Source organism: Mytilus edulis, chromosome 14 (genome assembly GCF_963676685.1).
Source record: "Mytilus edulis chromosome 14, xbMytEdul2.2, whole genome shotgun sequence".
NCBI lineage: Eukaryota > Metazoa > Mollusca > Bivalvia > Mytilida > Mytilidae > Mytilus > Mytilus edulis.
Genome location: NC_092357.1, coordinates 51,775,600 through 51,797,576, shown reverse-complemented (window position 1 = coordinate 51,797,576; position 21,977 = coordinate 51,775,600). Strand labels below are relative to the sequence as shown.

Genomic DNA, 21,977 nt, shown 5'->3' with positions numbered 1-21,977 from the left:
TGCAGATGGCATATCCAAACCCATGTGATGAACACAATAATACAAAAATAATAAGTCATTTAGAAATCTGTAACTGTAGTTTCAATGACCAGTATACATGTATATTAGACCGTTGGTTTTCCCGTTTGAATGGTTTTACACTAGTAATTTTTGCGCTCTTTATAGCTTTTTGTTCGATGTGAGCCCGTGTTGAAGGCCTATAATGGTTTACTTTTATAAATTGTTATTTGGATGGAGAGTTGTCTTATTGGCACTCACACCACATCTTTCTATATAGATATATCTACGGTATATATGAATGTAAGGATATCAATGAGGTAGAAAACAAGAGAAAAAAATATCAGTGTTACCATTACAAATATACACATACCTGACAACCTACAAAGAGGGAGAAATCCATCTCAGCTATAACAGCTGAGTGGGAGATATTGTGTGGACGACATTTTAAAGCTAATACATGACCTGTACAGTAATTCATCTACCAAACACCAATAAGAGTTACTATTTATACCTTATTTCTTCAAATCATGGTTGTTATCTATACATGTATATACAAGGTGGTTTTAATAACTCATAACATTCCATATTTTGATTTGGTTGTGAGACTCATAATAAGCATGCTTTTAAACATGGTACAGACAACCAGAAGCAACCGAAAAATTTTAAGTGATTGAACCTAATGTGCACAATAAAGATTCATTGTGCAAAGTCAACTTAGTCTTAAAAAATGAAATTTTCATCCAATCTACCCGACATCTTCTTTTTTAAACTGCCGGTTGGTTCAGACAAAGACCTCTATCTTGCTGGAGTTGAAATAGCAGAAATGAGTTTCGATAACTTATGAATTGAACATAAAACTACTTAGCAAAGTTCTCAAATAATAGCTATTTGTTACCTTCCATTTATTGACAGACAAGAAAGTCTAGAGAATACAAATACAAGCAATTCAGGGTTATAATCCTAATTTGGGAAATTTCATTAGATAAGTAAATAAAATTATAATATAGACAATATTTTACATCAATTACCTCATGGTAAGAGTATATTCTGGTCGACATGTTCGCCAACAAGATAAAACAATAGCTAGTGTAAGCTTATACTGTAATACATTAAGGCAAGGTTTCCGCTGGCGGTCACCATTTTCAAATATTGAGAAAAAAATATCAGAAATTATTGTGATATTTTAATTATTTTGCCACTTCAAAATCACCTTCCATTTACACGTCAGCTTCTTGATTTGGCTGTTATGAAGGTAGAACCAGTATTTAGATGGACAGATTTAGAGAAGTATCACTGTATATAACTTAGTAAGCCTGAATGTGTCTGGTATTACATGTCTCAATTATACATGCAACACTGTCATGTAAATCCACATTAAGTATATTCAATACTCAGTGCTCTATTTAAATCTGTTTACCTGATTCTCGGATTTCTGTTGCATTGGCTTCTACCAACATTTCAAACAATCTTCTTTTGAGTTCTATGGCAGGCCTGATCAATTCATTGTCTTCTGCTATTCTGTCTATCCATGTAAACACCTGAATTCTTTCCTGCAGTAATAAACAAAAACTTTATAGCTACTGGTTTGTCTTTACTTTAAAAGCCTGTATTGACCGCCTGACAATTATATGCAATACAGTGAGAATATTGCAAACCATTTCCAGAAAAGACTCCAAAAAATGTAATATCATGCTCCAATGGCAATAACTCTTAGAAGGAGCAGACTGACAATTTCAGGCATGTTGACTGATTTGTAGTACATATAGAGCTGACAATTTTAGCTTTGTATAGCAATTTTTATAACTTTAATTTATGAAAAAAAGAATACAATGGTTAACCAGGTGCTCCGCAGGGCGCAGCTTTATACGACCGCAGAGGTCGATCCCTGAACAGTTGGGGCAGGTATGGACAAAACATTTAAGCGTGATACAGCTCTGAATTTGGATTGTGATCAAATTTTTGACATTATATGGGTTTTTTACACAAAACAAATGTCAAGCCACTCAATCATCATCATCATCTCAATTCAAATTTTAAATGGACTTTGCAACCATAAACACTCATTTAAATACATCAGAAAATTATAAATATAGAAAATGACATGATAGTCATGTCTGGCAAATTTCCAACATACATTATCTAAAAACATTTTAGAAAAGATAAGGAAAAAAAGCTTCATCAGCAACATTTTATATTGGCAAATTTCCAATGAAGTTATTTACATAAAGTTATTGGGAAATAAAAATAGAAAATGACATCATAGTCATGTCTGGCAAATTTCCAACATATATTATCTAAAAATATTTTAGATAAGATAAGGAAAAAAAAACTTCATCAGCAACATTTTATATTGGCAAATTTCCAATGAAGTTATTTCCATAAAGTTATTGGCAAATAAAAATAGAAAATGACATCATAGTCATGTCTGGCAAATGTCCAACATACATTATCTAAAAACATTTTAGATAAGATAAGGAAAAAAAGCTTCATCAGCAACATTTTATATTGGCAAATTTCCAATGAAGTTATTTACATAAAGTTATTGGCAAAGAAAAATAGAAAATGACATCATAGCCATGTATGGCAAATTTCCAACATATATTATCAACTACTATTCTATACAAAGAAAGATAACTCCAATTGAAAATTAATTGCTATTGCACAATATTGTGCAATTAGATATTTCTTGATATTGTGCAATACTGTGCAATTGAAAATTTCTTGCTATTGCATAATACTTGATATGGAATCCTGATTTGGACCAACCTGAAAACTGGACCCATAATCAAAAATCAAAGTACGTTAGATAAAGCATATCAAATAAGCCCAAGAATTTAATTTTTGTTAAAATCAAACTTAGTTTAATTTTGGACCCTTTGGACCTTAATGTAGACCAATTTGAAAACTGGACCAAAAATTAAGAATCTACATACACAGTTAGATTTGGCATATCAAAGAACCCATTTATTCAATTTTTGATGAAACCAAACAAAGTTTAATTTTGGACCCCCATTTGGACCAACTTGAAAACTAGGCCAATAATTAAAAATCTAAGTACATTTTTAAATTCAGCATATCAAAGAACCCCAATGATTCAATTTTTGTTAAAATCAAACTAAGTTTAATTTTGGACCCTTTGGACCTTAATGTAGACCAATTTGAAAATGGGACCAAAAATTAAGAATCTACATACATAGATAGATTCGGCATATCAAAGAACCCCAATTATTCAATTTTTGATGAAATCACACAAAGTTCAATTTTGGACCCTTTGGGCCCCTTATTCCTAAACTGTTGGGACCAAAACTCCCAAAATCAAACCCAACCTTCCTTTTGTGGTCATAAACCTTGTGTTTAAATTTCATTGATTTCTATTTACTTATACTAAAGTTATCGTGCGAAAACCAAGAATAATGCTTATTTGGGCCCTTTTTTGGCCCTTGATTCCTAAACTGTTGGAACTAAAACTCCCAAAGACAATCCTAACCTTCCTTTTGTGGTCATAAACCTTGTGTCAAAATTTCATAGATTTCTATTCAAAACTCCCAAAATCAATCCCAACCTTCCTTTTGTGGTCATAAACCTATTGTTAAAATTTCATTGATTTCTATTCACTTTTACTAAAGTTAGAGTGCGAAAACTAAAAGTATTCGGACGACGACGCAAGACGCAAGACGAAGCAGGACGACGACGCCAACGTGATAGCAATATACGACCAAAAAATTTTAATTTTTGTGGTCGTATAAAAATTATCATTCAATATCTCTTATAATGTGTAAACTGACAATTTCAGTCATCTTGGTTAAATTGAAGATTGTTTCACTAATTAATTTTGCTGAAACAGTTTCCATCTGTCTACTATAGTTTCTGCATAAAAAACCCACAAAAAATGGGTAAAAAATATCTTTTCCTTCAAGAAGTCAACTGACGATTCTACCTTCTCAACCTATTTGTAGATCCTGCTTATCTTTTTTGGCACTATAAATGGTCAAATTTTTCTAATAGATTTATAACGTTTACAAGGTATTAGACATTACTTGCATTCTATCTCTATGTTATATTTCAAGCCTTGTTAGCCATGTTGGATGGCAGTATGGATCATAAAACTCATTTTGCCCTGTAGTTTCCTTTTTATATATACAATGGGACCATGATAATTGCAATATGACAACATCACCTATATTGAAAAGGTTAATTGATATATCATGGCAGAGTTTTTTATTGGTGGGCAAAGCCAGGAATGCCTGGAGAATACCAGAGACCTTCTACAGGAAAACTTGCAATGCTAGTGTATATTAAGATCAGAGTCAAAAGCACCTTGCTATAAGCTTATGACCACCATATATGGAATAGATATATTAATGCTACTACATGAATATACCAATTATCATTGAATATTCATTAAATGAACCTAGTTACAAACTATAAAATGTAAGCTGACAGTATGCCACAGAATAAAACTAAAAAACATTGGACAATGAATGAGGGGTCAAATAATTGATACTTAATATTATTGCCTTACCACTATCAGTTCTTAAAATAACATAATCACAAACTTTATCAATGTTGATAATGTTCTTTAAAAGCTGGAAATAACATAACCTTAAGTCTTACTTCGAGAAAATGGCAGTGTCATTTTGGTCTTTTGTGGATAGTTGTCTCATTGGCAATCATACCACATCTTCTTTTTTATAGCATCAAGGCAAAAGGAAATGGATAACAAAAGGCTGGAATTACACAGTGACAATAAAACTTAGTTTCACTGAAATCCAGTCAAGGTTCAGATGCCAACTTCCTTTTGTAGGCATGGCAATATCCCATGTTTTGCTTTGGGAATCCATAAATATCAGTTGATTCATACACTAAGATAAGAGCAAACAAAAGAAAGTCATTTGGTAATTGATATTCTCAGAACAATAATCCATAAACAAGTTATAGAAGAAAAATAGACAAACACAACAATGATTATTTATTGTCTGTATAATCCTTACCTTCCATGCATCAGTGTTAGATCCTTCCACACCTTTTGTCATTATCATCAGGAGAATAACAATAACATTCTGACATACTTCTTCCAGTCTTTCTCCGCTGTCCTTCAGGTAAGATTGTATACCTAATTTATCCAGTGCCTGCTGTAGATCTTCATTCTCTAAGTTCCCAGAACTTCTACGGGAATCACTAAAAGAACTTATTGAGGCATTCATGTCTACTGGACCATTTATTGAAAAACCTGAAATTCTACTGTCACGGTCCTGTGAGCGACGACTAGAACTCAAATCCTCTAAACTTGCTGTTGAACTTCGACTCATAGATCTAAGTCGAAGATCTTCTGAACTGCTATTAAAATCATCAATGTGATTAAGAAACATAGGTGTCCCTGGAGTCTTGGGTGAAGGTAAAGAAACATTATCACAGACTAAAAATAAATTCAAGTTATCTGGGTGTTTTCCTGGCTTATGATTATCACATATAGTAGAAACATCACATTGAGAATTGTCAACATCATCACTTTCTACAGTACTGCAAAAAACAGTAGAATCTGAGGTAATTTCACTTTTAGTCACCTCAGAAATGAGATTTGATGAAAGTTGATGATCGCTATTATTTACAGGAAGGTCAGGAAATGTCCTGAAGATAAACAGTTTGACTAGAGATTCTTGCCAACCTAGTTGTTTGGCAAAACTTTTGGCAGCATTGGGTCTAGAAACCAACAGAGAAATTATCTGAAAATATCAAATACAAATGTACAGTCTCTTTTTATGTGTACCTATAAGAACTGATAATAATAACTTCTGATGTTAAATGTCACTAAAAATATTTTTTTTCTCATGTCTAAAATGTTAAATAGGTGTGTAAACTACACAGGTTTTTAACCTGACAACGATTTCTGAAAAGGAGGGTGCATAACATGTATGGCTACACTGTTCTTTTAGACATTTTTTAGGCCAAATTCCAACCAAGAAATAGTGGCGGATCCGGGGGTTGAAACCCCATTTTTTTTGGCCGATCAATGCATTTGAATGGGAGCATATAGTTGGAACCCCCCCTTTTTAAAATGGCTGGATCCGCCCCTGAGAAAGCAGGATGAAAATATTTTTGTAGCATTAACTTGATTGTTTTTATGTTTTATATCTGTCCTTCTAATATCTGATTTTTAATGTTATATGCAAATAAAAGTAGCTGTTCTTTTGATTTTTCTTGTGTGTTTAGTTACTGCCTGGAAATGATCATGTCCAAATTAGAGATGAAGAAGTGTGGCAATCAAGCATTTCTCAAGTTTATAATTTACTTTGTATATAGAAGATGCTTTATTTCCATCAAATGGGCTCACAAGGAGCATAATATATTATCATTATAATATCATTTTTACAAATATAATAAACAATACAGAATACATAGTTACACACACAAATAAGAAACAACGGTTTTCATATATTCATATATAGGAGTATATATAAAACCTTCGTCTCAGGCACACCTCTAGAAAGTAACAAAAAAGAATTCTGAGAGTTTTGCAAGAGGCATTAAGGGACTATATGTGATCCAGATTTTTTCTGCATGTTATACACAAGAAGAAAGTTTTTTCTCAATTTGAAAGGACAAAAAAGGAGATGCATGGTATGCATGAGTGTACTTTATACACACCAAAAGATAGAGTGTGCTTTATACACACCAAAAGATAGAGTATGCTTTATACACACCAAAAGATAGAGTGTGCTTTATACACACCAAAAGACAGAGTGTGATTTATACACACCAAAAGATAGAGTGTGCTTAATACACACCAAAAGATAGAGTGTGCTTTATACACACCAAAAGACAGAACATGAAACATCACACAAGGGCCATCATTTCTTACAGAGAAGACTCTAGTGATTAACAACTTCATTTAATAATACTTGATGGATATCATAAATATTTCATGCACATTCTGTTTTCACCCCATGGTAACAAAAACATGGTTGATCATCTTAAGGTGTAGTAGAGATGTTGTCTATATGTCTACAAGAACTAACTGATATTTTGTCATATATAAATGAGCAATATGGTTCTGTTTAAATACCATACTAACCTGTTTTGTAGCTTCCAGTTTAATATCAGATCCACAAGTATGTATTAACTGTAGTATTGCTAAAACGGAGTTGTAATTCTGTGAAGTATCTACAAAATATATGCAAGATTTTATATTTAATTCTTTATTTTCACAAAAAGATTAATGATCGTAACTTCTGTTATAACATATTGTCTATCATCTGTAAAACTGATATTCCATAACAGTCAACCAACGCTTGGTAACTTTGTCATGGTCAAACTTTATAACAAATATCAAATCAATATCTTCAAGAATAATGAAATAAATGGAGAATGTGTCCCATGACACAAACAATGCTCCTATATGCATTTAATGTAATTAAGGGACATAACTAGAGAATGATAAAAGTATTTGAACTTGATCTGTGTTTTTTTGGTAATAAGCATTGTGCCTTAGTTTCACCAACTAAAAGAAACTAAAGTAAGAAACTTTTGGATGTATGAATAAGAGTAACACTAAATACCCTCTCCATTGATGTAGGGGCATAAAAAAAAGTGGAAAACTGATTTTTTTATGTTGATTTTCTAAGTCAGAAGACCATAACTCAGCAACAAAATCATCCTAACCTACAAAGTTAGAACTTGATGAAGTGCTTGTCATGGTAAATTATATACCAAATATCAAATCCATGCTTTAAGCATGACAAAAAAGAGTGTGGGAAACTGTTTTCTCGCGTGAAATACAGACCAGAACAAAACTCAAACTTGATCTGTAACTGGTCATGATATGACTAAATACCAAATATCAATAACTTCAAGAATGAAGAAAAAATTGAGGACTACTAACTCAAAGGACTGACAGATTGACAGACAGATAAAGTTCAAACCTATAGTCCCCTTCAGCTTTGCCAGTTCAGATAGTAGGGGACTAATAAAACAAGTCGGTTTTGTATCAAAACACAGATGCAAACCAATATATTTGCCTCTATTCTTAGTGGGGGTATTAAAAAGCTTACTTTTTAATAAATAGCATAAAACATACTCCCATTAAATAAATTATGAATTTTAACTAGAATGGTGACTCCAACTCAATATAACTTGAAATGCAACTTGAACTCTTACTTGAAGATTAAAGCATAACACAAACTGTAACTAGATAGTCAGCCACACTCTAAAGTATCCACCCTGTCCTCTAATCATACCTCAATTTCATATAGCAACATCACAAGAATATTTAACAGCTTTGAAAAGGGATATGAATATCTCAAGATAATTTTCCCAAAAGAGAATTTCTTATTAAAAATGTATGCTACATAATTTATTTTATTGTAAATTTATAATTATTGTTTACATCGTACAATGAATTCGAAGAACTTTCAATAAATAAATGATTATCAAAAACTAATGATTAACTTTGCCATATTATTTTGAAAAATATTTATAATTTCATAGGAACCTAGGCTTTTTCAAGTTCTTATATTGTTGAACAATAATTTCCTCAACTTTTATAAAGCCATGTTAGTTTTTTGTTGATATATTTATTTTTAAATAGTAAATGTCTCCACTTACCGTTAAAAGTTACTTGTTCTAAAAATCTTTTGATCATTGGCCCAGAGATATCAATGCCCTGCATCAAGCCAACAATTCCTAAATGCCCACATTCGGCCAGCCGAAGACGGGTTTTACTTTTTTCGTAAACTTTATCTGACTTGAGCAATAAATATAAAACCTGTAAAATAAAACAGATGAAATAAATATCAGTTATTACAAATAAATATTTTCTTCAAGACAACAGTTTTCACTTGGATCCCTGATGGCACCAGTATCAAATCTTAACAACTATACAATATGTCTACATATTTTCTTTTACCCAATGCTATTCAATACTATAAATTTGCTTCAACCTTGTCACAAATGGGTCAATATCTTTAATTGTTTTCACATAGGTGGTAATGGTAACGTTTTCCCCTGTAGCTCAGTCCATATCGTAAACTTGGATATGTATGATAGATCGTTTCGAAGCTGTGACATTTTTAGATATGTGGTTAAATTTTTTTGGGTACGAAGTGAGATTACTTTTTCCGTAAATTAGCATACCCCAAACATCCTTTCGTGATGCGGCTCTTTGTGGTAAAATATCCCCTTTTTAACACAATAAGTTCCTTGAAAATTTAATACTTTGAACACATTTAATAGCTCCGTAGTTTTTATACATTTATTCTATGTTCCTCTACTTTCCTAATCACCACAAATGGTTAAGCTCAGTCATTTGTAAAAAATAGAAACATGTCCAATATCACTACACAGAGATTTTTTCTTTACAAGTAACTTTTGAGTTCCTCATTTGGAGGCGCATTAGGGATGTTGTCCCAGTTGTCTGAGAAATACATCATTGTTTTTCTTTATTTTGAGAATTGTGTGTTGATGGAAGATCTTTAATCTTTTTTGTTGAATTAATTGCCAACTTTTATTAACTTTGGATCATTTAAAGGTTGATATCTATAATTGCTTCCTGTTCCTGTGCATGGTAGATATGTAGCCAATGGTAAGGAGCTAGGGAAGTACTATAGGATTAAACACATTTTTCTAGAGGTTATTGAAGTGGGAAGGACTTCTTTATGTCAGTCAATTACGGGATGACTTTGAAACACGTAGTTCCTGGTTTGAGTCTCCAGTACATAAGGTACACAACAAAATAAACTATTATTAATCCATTGGTTTTCCCAATTGAATGGTTTTACACTAGTATTTTTTGGGGGCTTTCTGTTTGGTGTTCCTCGACCTATAATGGTTTACTTTCATAAGTTTCATGACTTGGATGAAGAGTTGTCTCATAGGATCCTTGACATATAATGGTTTACTTCTACCGATTTTTTTGGGGGAAGGAGAGTGAAATATTGATTGATGTATACTCTACATCTCCTAAAATATGTACACTTGTAAACATGAAAATGAATTTCACCTTGACAATTTTTTCATAGAATACAACTGAGTATCCTTGGTGTACCAATAAACCATATAACATCTCTCCCATGTCTGCCTCAAATAACAACAAAAATAACTGGTCCTGTTTACGTGGGTTCTCTAGAAGTGATATCAATACGTCTAAAATCTCACATATCTGAAACAAATAGAAGTGGAATGTTTACGTGGGTTCTCTAGAAGTGATATCAATACGTCTAAAATCTCATATATCTGGAACAAATATAAGTGGAATGTTTACATGGGTTCTCTAGAAGTGATATCAATACGTCTAAAATCTCATATATCTGGAACGAATATAAGTGGAATGTTTACGTGGGTTCTCTAGAAGTGATATCAATACGTCTAAAATCTCACATATCTGGAACAAATATAAGTGGAATGTTTACGTGGGTTCTCTAGAAGTGATATCAATACGTCTAAAATCTCACATATCTGAAACAAATATAAGTGGAATGTTTACATGGGTTCTCTAGAAGTGATATCAATATGTCTAAAATCTCACATATCTGGAACAAATATAAGTGGAATGTTTACGTGGGTTCTCTAGAAGTGATATCAATACGTCTAAAATCTCACATATCTGGAACAAATATAAGTGGAATGTTTCAAATACATTGTAGTACCACAAATCCAAGAAAATCAAATTATTTCTAAATACAAATTATACGAGGAAGGATTGAGTACATCAAAGAGGTGATGTGGTATCTTGTACTGTGCAATACGTTTGATGATTCACATTATATCTTTATATGCATGATGTTCAAATCCATGTTACAATCAGGTATCTCATTTAAATTATTTTTTATGTCAACTTATATTATTTAAATGCTGTATCAATGACCACATCTTATTTCATTCTTATCTATAAATGCGGAGGACAGTTCCAGAAAAAAATTATATCAAGTAGGGTAGGAAAGCTGGTTATTTTTTTGTACTGTACATTATTTCAAAGGTACAATGTATGTGCACATGTATAAACAAACAAAACAACACTGAAACTAAAGTGTTTTCAATAAAAACCACTTCCATAATACTGGGATATAAAACAGATCATTGTCCATATGCTTTTAAACCTTCCAGCAGAATCTAATTACATGTTAACAAAATGTATTTCTATTCTTGTAGAAGTGTGTTCTGCTATAAAAACATTATGGTGACTATTCTATCTATTTTTTTGTGATTTTGTGTTGTTTGAGTTCTCTTCAAATAATGTTTATCTAGCTCTCTCTAACATAAGTAGTGATACACCATACCCTGTATCAGTTAAGTTGTCCTACTAATCCATCCTTGCAGTACGTCTTTAATGACGCAGAGACTCAAAAGACAAATTGAAATTAGAAGGAAATGTATCTTTTGCTTCATCAGTCTAAAGCCTTAAAAGGTTTCAATGATAATTGCAATGGTTTTTAACCAAGCCTTTCTCTTCTGCCTGAATCTAAATGTGGTATAATTCAGTTGACATTTAAAATGTTTTATTACCTTTAAATGAAGTTATCATTTATTTATTTCATCACTGAAAGTGATTTAGTAGTTCTTAAGGTAAAGAATGGCAATACAGAGCTCTGTTCCTATTTGATTTAGTAGTTGTTAAGGTAAAGAATAGCAATACAGAGCTCTGTTCCTATTAGATTTAGTAGTTGTTAAGGTAAAGAATGGCAATACAGAGCTCTGTTCCTATTAGATTTAGTAGTTGTTAAGGTAAAGAATGGCAATACAGAGCTCTGTTAAGGTAAAGAATGGCAATACAGAGCTCTGTTCCTATTAGATTTAGTAGTTGTTAAGGTAAAGAATGGCAATACAGAGCTCTGTTCCTATTAGATTTAGTAGTTGTTAAGGTAAAGAATGGCAACACAGAGCTCTGTTCCTATTAGATTTAGTAGTTGTTAAGGTAAAGAATAGCAATACAGAGCTCTGTTCCTATTAGATTTAGTAGTTGTTAAGGTAAAGAATGGCAATACAGAGCTCTGTTCCTATTAGATTTAGTAGTTGTTAAGGTAAAGAATGGCAATACAGAGCTCTGTTCCTATTAGATTTAGTAGTTGTTAAGGTAAAGAATGGCAATACAGAGCTCTGTTCCTATTAGATTTAGTAGTTGTTAAGGTAAAGAATGGCAATACAGAGCTCTGTTCCTATTAGATTTAGTAGTTGTTAAGGTAAAGAATGGCAATACAGAGCTCTGTTCCTATTAGATTTAGTAGTTGTTAAGGTAAAGAATGGCAATACAGAGCTCTGTTCCTATTAGATTTAGTAGTTGTTAAGGTAAAGAATGGCAATACAGAGCTCTGTTCCTATTAGATTTAGTAGTTGTTAAGGTAAAGAATGGCAATACAGAGCTCTGTTCCTATTAGATTTAGTAGTTGTTAAGGTAAAGAATAGCAATACAGAGCTCTGTTCCTATTAGATTTAGTAGTTGTTAAGGTAAAGAATGGCAATACAGAGCTCTGTTCCTATTAGATTTAGTAGTTGTTAAGGTAAAGAATGGCAATACAGAGCTCTGTTCCTATTAGATTTAGTAGTTGTTAAGGTAAAGAATGGCAATACAGAGTTCTGTTCCTATTTGATTTAGTAGTTGTTAAGGTAAGGAATAGCAATACAGAGCTCTGTTCCTATTAGATTTAGTAGTTGTTAAGGTAAAGAATAGCAATACAGAGCTCTGTTCCTATTAGATTTAGTAGTTGTTAAGGTAAAGAATAGCAATACAGAGCTCTGTTCCTATTAGATTTAGTAGTTGTTAAGGTAAAGAATAGCAATACAGAGCTCTGTTCCTATTAGATTTAGTAGTTGTTAAGGTAAAGAATAGCAATACAGAGCTCTGTTCCTATTAGATTTAGTAGTTGTTAAGGTAAAGAATGGCAATACAGAGTTCTGTTCCTATTTGATTTAGTAGTTGTTAAGGTAAGGAATAGCAATACAGAGCTCTGTTCCTATTAGATTTAGTAGTTGTTAAGGTAAAGAATAGCAATACAGAGCTCTGTTCCTATTAGATTTAGTAGTTGTTAAGGTAAAGAATAGCAATACAGAGCTCTGTTCCTATTAGATTTAGTAGTTGTTAAGGTAAAGAATAGCAATACAGAGCTCTGTTCCTATTAGATTTAGTAGTTGTTAAGGTAAAGAATAGCAATACAGAGCTCTGTTCCTATTAGATTTAGTAGTTGTTAAGGTAAATAATGGCAATACAGAGCTCTGTTCCTATTAGATTTTGAAATGTATGTCTTTTCTCTTTTTCTTATAAGAGTTTTTTTTTTGCAATTAATAATTTTGATATGGTGCCAAACAATCATAAAAATAAATATTGATTTGATGGATACAAAAAAAGACACATATTGGAACCTACCATATTTTCCTCTTTGGCCACCACAAGAAAACCTATTATGTGTAAAAGTTCATCAGCAGTTACTTCCCTTGCTATATAAAACTTCACCAGGCTAAATAAAGATACACGGATCTGTTTAGAATCTTCTGATGAAAGACCACTATCTCGTACAGAACTGGAAAATAGGAAATATAGAAATGTTTGGTTGTCTTATATGATCTTTAGTATTATGTAGTTCCATATTCTAATATCCATCAATTTTGTTGTTTTTTTCTGGCTGTTTTTGTTTTTTTTAATTTCTATGTGTCTTTTGTTCATTATTTTGTTTGTCTTGTGGAGGATTGACAATTTTATATCTAAATTTAATTTACTTTAAACTAATGGTCTGAAAACGATCATATTTGATATAAGTGACCTTTTCTAAATTGAAATGACAGAAACCAATTTAAAAATTTGGGTCAGAAAAACGGGTATGGGAGTTTGTCATTACATTGAAGACCAATTGGTGGCCTTTGGTTATTATCTGCTCTATGGTCGGTTGTTGTCGCTTTGACAGATTCCCCATTTCCTTTCTCAATTTTATTATCCTGTCACTTTGTATAGTATACTAATCTACTAAGCTTTTAAAGTTACATTTTTAATGTCCCTGGGGGATTAGCTTTCAAACAACTTGGACTTGGTTGAATTTTTATTATGTGTTTTATACATTCCTTTTTGATTTAAAAAAAATTCACAAAAAAATAACAGGCCTGTTTTCTAGTATAATAAACCTTAGTAGTTACTTTACCTATAATACATTCTGATTACATCCAATATAAACTGTACACCAAACTTCTTCCTGAAGTACTTCTTGTCATCTTTAATTATTGTAGACAGATACTGGATGTGTCCTACAAAATACAGACATGTGCACTGTTAGAATACAAATATAAACTGTGTCCTACAAAATACAGACATGTGCACTGTTAGAATACAAATATAAACTGTGTCCTACAAAATACAGACATGTGCACTGTTAGAATACAAATATAAACTGTGTCCTACAAAATACAGACATGTGCACTGTTAGAATACAAATATAAACTGTGTCCTACAAAATACATACATGTATAGAATACAAATGTAAACTGCAATGAGTCATATAAATATAACAATTTGAACTGTAAACTATTGCTCATGACATAAGTATCAGTAAAGAGGAGGTTGATGAGCAACAGATGTGAAAACACAAAATACATATTAAGGTGGCTCATGGGTACAAAAATTTTAGCAAAAAATTAAACCTTTATTTTTTTATTACAAATTTTATTTATTACACTATTAGTTGTAACTTTATGATATGGTACAAAAAACAACCCAAAAAATTGATTTGGTTTGGCCCCAAATGACTTTAAAAATTGAAAAAGCTCCAAATTATCTCCCTTTGGTGCAAACATGCCATTTTTTGGCCTTAAATTTGAAATATCTTTTTTAACTCATCGGTGACCTATATTTTTTATTATTATTTTCAAATAAGCTGTACATAAAGTAAATAATTGTAAAATTTAAGTGATTTCTTATATTAGGTTATTTTTTTATTTCGATATTTCCTCTTTTTCTCCTATTAGTTCAACAGAAAAAAAGGACATTAACAAAAATGTATGCTTCTTCCAGAGGCAGATTTTAGCTTAAATGAACGGTGACCCCATTTTTTTATTTCATTTTTCTTTTAAGTATATGATAAAGTTCATTTATGAAAAAATATAGCGAAATCCTATATTAGAAAAAAAAATTCATTTATACCCAGGAGCCCCCTTAATAGACCACATTTCTCAGAACTTTTTAAGTCCCTGTAAGATTTTTTCTTTTATAGTAGTTTTTTAAATACATGTAATAGACAAAATTTGCTTTTTTAGCCATTTTTTCTCTATTTTTAGCCATGTTGGCACTTAGATTTGTAAAATGGTCCCATTAGTTTCATCATAGATGTAATACCCATCGTATTACATCTATGGTTTCATAGATGATCTTTGTAAAAGTTAATGGCTGAAAAAGACAAAGAGGTCATACTGGGGGCATGTATGAATAACTGTATATCAGACTTAGTGGCTGCCAAAGACAAAGAGGTCATACTTGGGGCATGTATGAATAACTATATCAGACAATCTCTGTGTATTGGTGTGTTTACTTAGACAGAGACCCTTACTCTATCCCATATAGTGCAAGGCCCAAGGGATAAAAAAAGCTACTGCTTACTGATGATACCCCCAGCAAATAAAATTGGTAAACAGGAAGTAGTTGAGTGATGAATCTGAAAATGCATCACACACTATATCTGACCTATATAAAACCTGAAAATACATTTCATAAATCCTTGTTATGTAGTTGCTGAGAAAGATGCAACAAAAATATTCATAGGACACAGATGGATAGACTGACAGACTGACAAACGAACAGACAGGGGTTAAACAGTTTACCCCCACTTTGAACAGACAGGGGTTAAACAGTTTACCCCAACTTTGAACAGACAGGGGTTAAACAGTTTACTCCCACTTTGAACAGACAGGGGTTAAACAGTTTACACCAACTTTGAACAGACAGGGGTTAAACAGTTTACCCCCACTTTGAACAGACAGGGGTTAAACAGTTTACCCCCACTTTGAACAGACAGGGGTTAAACAGTTTACCCCAACTTTGAACAGACAGGGGTTAAACAGTTTACCCCCACTTTGAACAGACAGGGGTTAAACAGTTTACCCCAACTTTGAACAGACAGGGGTTAAACAGTTTACCCCCACTTTGAACAGACAGGGGTTAAACAGTTTACCCCTACTTTGAACAGACAGGGGTTAAACAGTTTACCCACACTTTTCAAAAGCACTTTTATAAAGTGGGTGTATAAGCACCTTTTTTTTTTTAAAGTGGGAGTAAAAAACCTCATAAATATCCATATTTCATATAATTAAAATGATTATGTTTTTGAAAAAAAGATCAGTTTTATTTACAATAGACATGGTTATGTTCCACTTTCAATAGTTTTAATATCAATATAGTTTGAATTTTTATTGTAATTACACCTTATGTAAGAATCCTGGGTTTTGATTGGTTGATAGCCAGTGTATTTTCACCAATTTACTGTTATCAAATGAATACCATTCATTTTTTTACGCCGCCGGGGTATATGCAAAAAGGATATGCCATTTTTTACCCTCTCTGCCGTAGTATTTGCCAAAAGATACTCTATCCGACTGGACGCTTGTAATGTCATGATCATCAGTGCATTTTTGAACATTAACATTCGGTGTAATAAAACAGATATAGCATGTTCTTGAGGGGTATTTACGAAAAATACCAGTCTTGAGAATGAATTTCCCTCGCCTTAGGGCTCGCGAAATTTAACATTCCCTCGACTGGTATTTTTCGCAAATACCCCAACTTAAAATGATATATCTGTTAAAAATAGTGTTCTTGTATTTTTTGACAACCAAACTATTGACAGGTAGTGTTATTTTCTTACCTATTCGTATAGGAAAATGACTTTTACTCCAAATTCTGAAGTCAAACAGAATATATTGGTATAAGTGTTGCAGAAGAGTACGACTAGTGGTTGTGGCCATATCTACCAATAACTGAGCAGACATTAGAACATGCACGTCAATCAGCTTACAGTTCACCTACAAGAAAACAAGAAAAAAAAAAGTTTAATGGGAGAGAATGATTTGCCTTTCCAAATTAATTACTGAAAAAGTCAGTAATCCATCCAAGTACCCAATTCATGACAAGCTACTGCTCTACCAACTGAGATAAAGGAGTAATTCACTTGCATAGATTTAAAGTAAAGGAGTAACTTGTTATATTTTTCTTTGCAATGGAATTATTGAAGCAAAGTAAAGTTGTCCAAGAAGTTCATTTACACTTACCACAAAGGTTATGTACAGGTTTGATCAAATGTTTGGAAAGTCTTAGAAAAGACAAGTTTAATTATAAGTTAATTCCTTTATGAAGTACATCAAAATACTGTTTTATTAATCATCCTATTTTTTACTAGTAGATATTGGAATCTTGATTTGGACTAGGATTTTGGAACCTACAATTTATGCTGTAACATGTGCTTTACCTTCTGTAATATTGCCCCAATTGTTGCCGCCGCATTTATTCTGGTGAAAGTGTCCCTGTTTGTAGAACTTGTGTGTAACATATGTCTTAAAAGTGTCAAAAATCCTGCTGCTTGGTTCTGTTCTAGTTTAGAATCTAAAACAGATAATAGTAATACAATTGAATCCAATATACTTACTGTCTATCCAATTTTTACTCTTTATCTTCATACATTTTTCAACTGTTTCAGCAGTCTCTGGGTAGACTGTTCCCTTCAAATGTAGGAGATCTAAGGGTTCCATAAAAGGCGAACTCAATCAAAGACTTGAAAATTGGTATTTGCTGCTTCCCCATTAAGCCATTAATCACCATGGAAATAAGATGTGAAAACATTGATACAACTACTATTAATCAGACTAACAGATTATCTGCCTAATTTGATGTATCAGAAGGCAATCAGGGGAGACAACACATGTTTGTTAATGACTCACCAGCATATGAACTACTAGGACGTATCAGAAGCCAGTCAGGGGAGACAACACATGTTTGTTTATGACTCACCAGCATATGAACTACTAGGATGTTTCAGAAGCCAATCAGGGGAGACAACACATGTTTGTTAATGACTCACCAGCATATGAACTACTAGGACGTATCAGAAGCCAGTCAGGGGAGACAACACATGTTTGTTTATGACTCACCAGCATATGAACTACTAGGATGTTTCAGAAGCCAATCAGGGGAGACAACACATGTTTGTTTGACTCACCAGCATATGAACTACTAGGATGTTTCAGAAGCCAATCAGGGGAGACAACACATGTTTGTTAATGACTCACCAGCATATATATGAACTACTAGGACGTTTCAGAAGCCAATCAGGGGAGACAACACGTTTGTTAATGACTCACCAGCATATGAACTACTAGGACGTATCAGAAGCATATCAGGGGAGACAGCATAGTGGTTAATGACTCACCAGCATATGAACTACTAGGACGTATCAGAAGCCAATCAGGGGAGACAACACATGTCTGTTAATGACTCACCTGCATATGAACTACTAGGACATATCAGAAGCCAGTCAGGGGAGACAACACATGTTTGTTAATAACTCACCAGCATATGAACTACTAGGACGTATCAGTAGCCAGTCAGTGGAGACAACACAATTTTGTTAATGACTCACCAGCATAAGAACTGCTAGGACGTATCAGTAGCCAATCATCATCTGTGGGTGAAATGGTTACAGGATTAGAAAGCGTGGTGACTTCATTGTTTTCAGGAATAGGCGATTTGTTCACCTGCTCCAATAATGGAAACAAAACCTGAATTCCTCCAATACAGTTAATTACATCCTACAAAAAAATGATACAGAGAAAATGTTTTTTCAAATGTTATTTTATGCAACCAACCAGTAGAATCAAAAAGATCCTACTTATGACTTAGATTTAATCAGATGAGAAAAGGTTATATCCATATAAGAAATAAACAGCTGCGCCATGAGCGCATGATACGCCCGACGTCTTGTGTGGCAGTTTTATGCAATAATCATAAATAGTTTCAGAGAAAGTTTTAAGCAATAACCATATATTGTTTTTGAGACACGGCGGGACATGTGAAACCCCCAACCCTGTTTTTTTTTTTTTTTTACAAAAAACTAAATATCACTAAAATAAAATTTTGAATCAAAACCAAAAGTATACAGAGCTTTAGATTAATATAACAAAGAAGTGTGTAAAGTTTTAAGCAATAATCATAAATTATTTTTGAGATACAGCGCGACATGTAAAAAAACCCTCCCCTGTTTAACAAAATACTCAATAACTCCAAAATAAAGTTTTGAATCATCACCAAAAAGTATACAGATCTTTAGATTAATATAACAAAGAAGTGTGTAAAGTTTTAAGCAATAATTATAAATTGTTTTTGAGATATGGCACAACATGTAAAAAAAACATCCCCCTTTTTTACAAAATACTCAATAACTCAAAAATGAAATTTTGAATCATCACCAAAAAGTATACAGATCTTCAAATTAATATAACAAAGACATGTGTAAAGTTTAAAGCAATAATCATAAATCGTTTTTGAGATATGGTGCGACATGTAAAAAAACCCTCCCCCTTTTTTACAAAATACTCAATAACTCAAAAATAAAATTTTTAATCATCACCAAAAAGTATACAGATATTAAGATTAATATAACTAAGAAGTGTTTAAAGTTTTAAGCCATAATCAAGTATTGTTTTTGAGATACGGTGCGACATGTGAAAAAAAAAACACACCTCTGTTTTAGTTACAAAGTGCCGTAACTCAAAAAGTTTTAATCTTATTTTCACCAAAAAGTATACAGATCATTTGACCACCATCAGAAACAACTATATTAAGTTTCATGAAATTTGGATAAGTCGTTCTCAAGTTACGGCGCAACATGTTTACGCTGGACAGACAGACAGACAGACGGACGGACGGACGGACACCGGACATTTGTATACCATAATATGTCCCGTCAAAATTTTGATGGGCGTATAAAAATTATTACCTAATAAAAAAAGAAATTTTAAAAAATGTTTAAAACAATGAGATTAAATTTATTTACAACTTATCTATAATTTGGGTCATACATATTGCATGGACACTTGTCTACAGTTGAATACTGTAGATTTCATTCATTTTAATGGGTATCAACTTTTTGAGAATTCAGGAAAAATGGAATTTCCCTGGATACTTGATTTCATGGTTCTGCAAAAAACAATTACCTTATTCTCCTAACCATATATTACCTTATTCTCCTAACCATATCTTACCTTATTCTCCTAACCATATATTACCTTATTTTCCTAACCATATATTACCTTATTCTCCTAACCATATATTACCTTATTCTCCTAACCATATATTACCTTATTCTCCTAACCATATATTATCTTATTCTCCTAACCATATATTACCTTAATGTCCCATGTGACACAGCACTGGCCAATCAAATGTCCATGGTGCAGATTTCCAGTCAAATCAACAACTACTCCATCTTTGTGAGCCTTTAAAAATACAATAATCATGATTATAATTCCATTGCCTAAATGAAGTTAAGCAGTTGCATGCTTTTTAAACACACCCACCAAAAACTAAGACATCAGTAAGTTTCTAGAATAGCTAATAGGAACATTGGGATACTCAGTCAAGCATAGTCACTAAGCTTGTAAACTCTGTTTTTTGCATTCATTAATAGAACAAATTTTTAAAGGCTTCATTCAAAGATTCTATCACACAGAATCATGAAAGTGCTAGTTTCCTTTGATGGCTTTAAAACAAAATAGGACAAGTTAAGAAAATCATAGTTCTTACATCAGTTGATTCATTTATAATAATACAGGTGTTAGCATAAACGTCAGTGACAGCATGAAATAAATTATCTCAACTTCTAGACAATGCTAGTTGAGTTCAACCCATTTAATGTCAAATATGTAAGATACAGTAGTATTTCAAATTTACATGATTATCCAATCATCTGAAGAGTTAACTGTTTAAAAAAGGAACTGTCCAATCATTTGGTTACACAATAAAGGTGTTTATTATTCTTTGTGTTTGCCCTATTATCTGTTACTGACCTTGGCTGAGTAATAGAGTACAGACTTATTGACTAAATCATTCAGTTCTGTGTGGTCATCATCATCAAAAATATTCATCTTATTTGGTCCTGTAAATATAAATAGAATTTGCATTAAATCAGTAGTACACTTTCCCAAACAAAATAAGAAATAATATCATACCACATCTTTCTATATCTTTATATTGTCATTTTTGTGTACAGAATTTGTCAATAAAATGCTTTACTGAGTGCAGCCTGATAATACTGCAGGTCAAATCCTGATCAGTTATGGCAAGTTGAGACACAATATTCAAGCTTGATACTGTCTGAATTTGAATTGTGATCAAATTTCTGACATAAAACAGGTTTCTGACACAATAAATGTGATCAAAGATCTTGAAAATTTGGATAATTAAATTACCAAGTGTATATCCAAAATTTAACAACAATTTTAGATTCAGCATATAAAAAAATAACATCAATTTAATTTTAGTTTAATTTTGAACCCTTGATAAGGACTAATTTCAAAACAGGGTCCAAAATAAAAAAAAATTCTAAATGCACAATATGATTCAGCGTATCATAGAGCCGAATAACTCAGTTCTTGATGAAATCAAACAAATGTTGGACCATTTGAATTTCAATGCAGACCAATTTAAAAAATAGGGCACAATATCCTAAATAGTTTAACAAGGTAGAGCCTGCCAAATTAAAAACTTTTATTAAAATTTCAGAAACTTTACAGAGTGAACATTTGTAGATGATGCCAGTGATGCCGTCCACGATGCCACTGACAATGGCATGTAGGATTGCTATTTCGAAGTCTCAACAAAAATGATGGGTAAAAACACCAATTTTTATTTGAAGCTCTGTGCTTGTTTTTTTGCCCTTAATTCCTGAACTTTTGGGACAATTACCCCTTCCTCTTGTGATATGGAATCTTGTGGTACAATTCCAGAGATCCACACTCTTACACAC

At 32.4% G+C, this 21,977-nt stretch overlaps 1 protein-coding gene across 1 annotated transcript in view; it reads right to left on the bottom strand.

Annotated features, from left to right (window-relative positions):
* The window catches only part of LOC139503513 (neurobeachin-like protein 1), a gene marked incomplete in the record, with an annotated part of 102,496 nt that overhangs the window by 39,603 nt on the left and 40,916 nt on the right, over positions 1–21,977 (bottom strand). Inside the window, 12 exon segments of the mRNA XM_071293304.1 lie at positions 1,418–1,550; positions 4,992–5,723; positions 7,073–7,161; positions 8,602–8,761; positions 9,995–10,153; positions 13,352–13,505; positions 14,118–14,220; positions 16,827–16,983; positions 17,427–17,560; positions 18,594–18,762; positions 20,359–20,448; positions 21,019–21,107. Of these exon segments, the coding sequence (XP_071149405.1) occupies positions 1,418–1,550; positions 4,992–5,723; positions 7,073–7,161; positions 8,602–8,761; positions 9,995–10,153; positions 13,352–13,505; positions 14,118–14,220; positions 16,827–16,983; positions 17,427–17,560; positions 18,594–18,762; positions 20,359–20,448; positions 21,019–21,107 (2,169 nt within the window).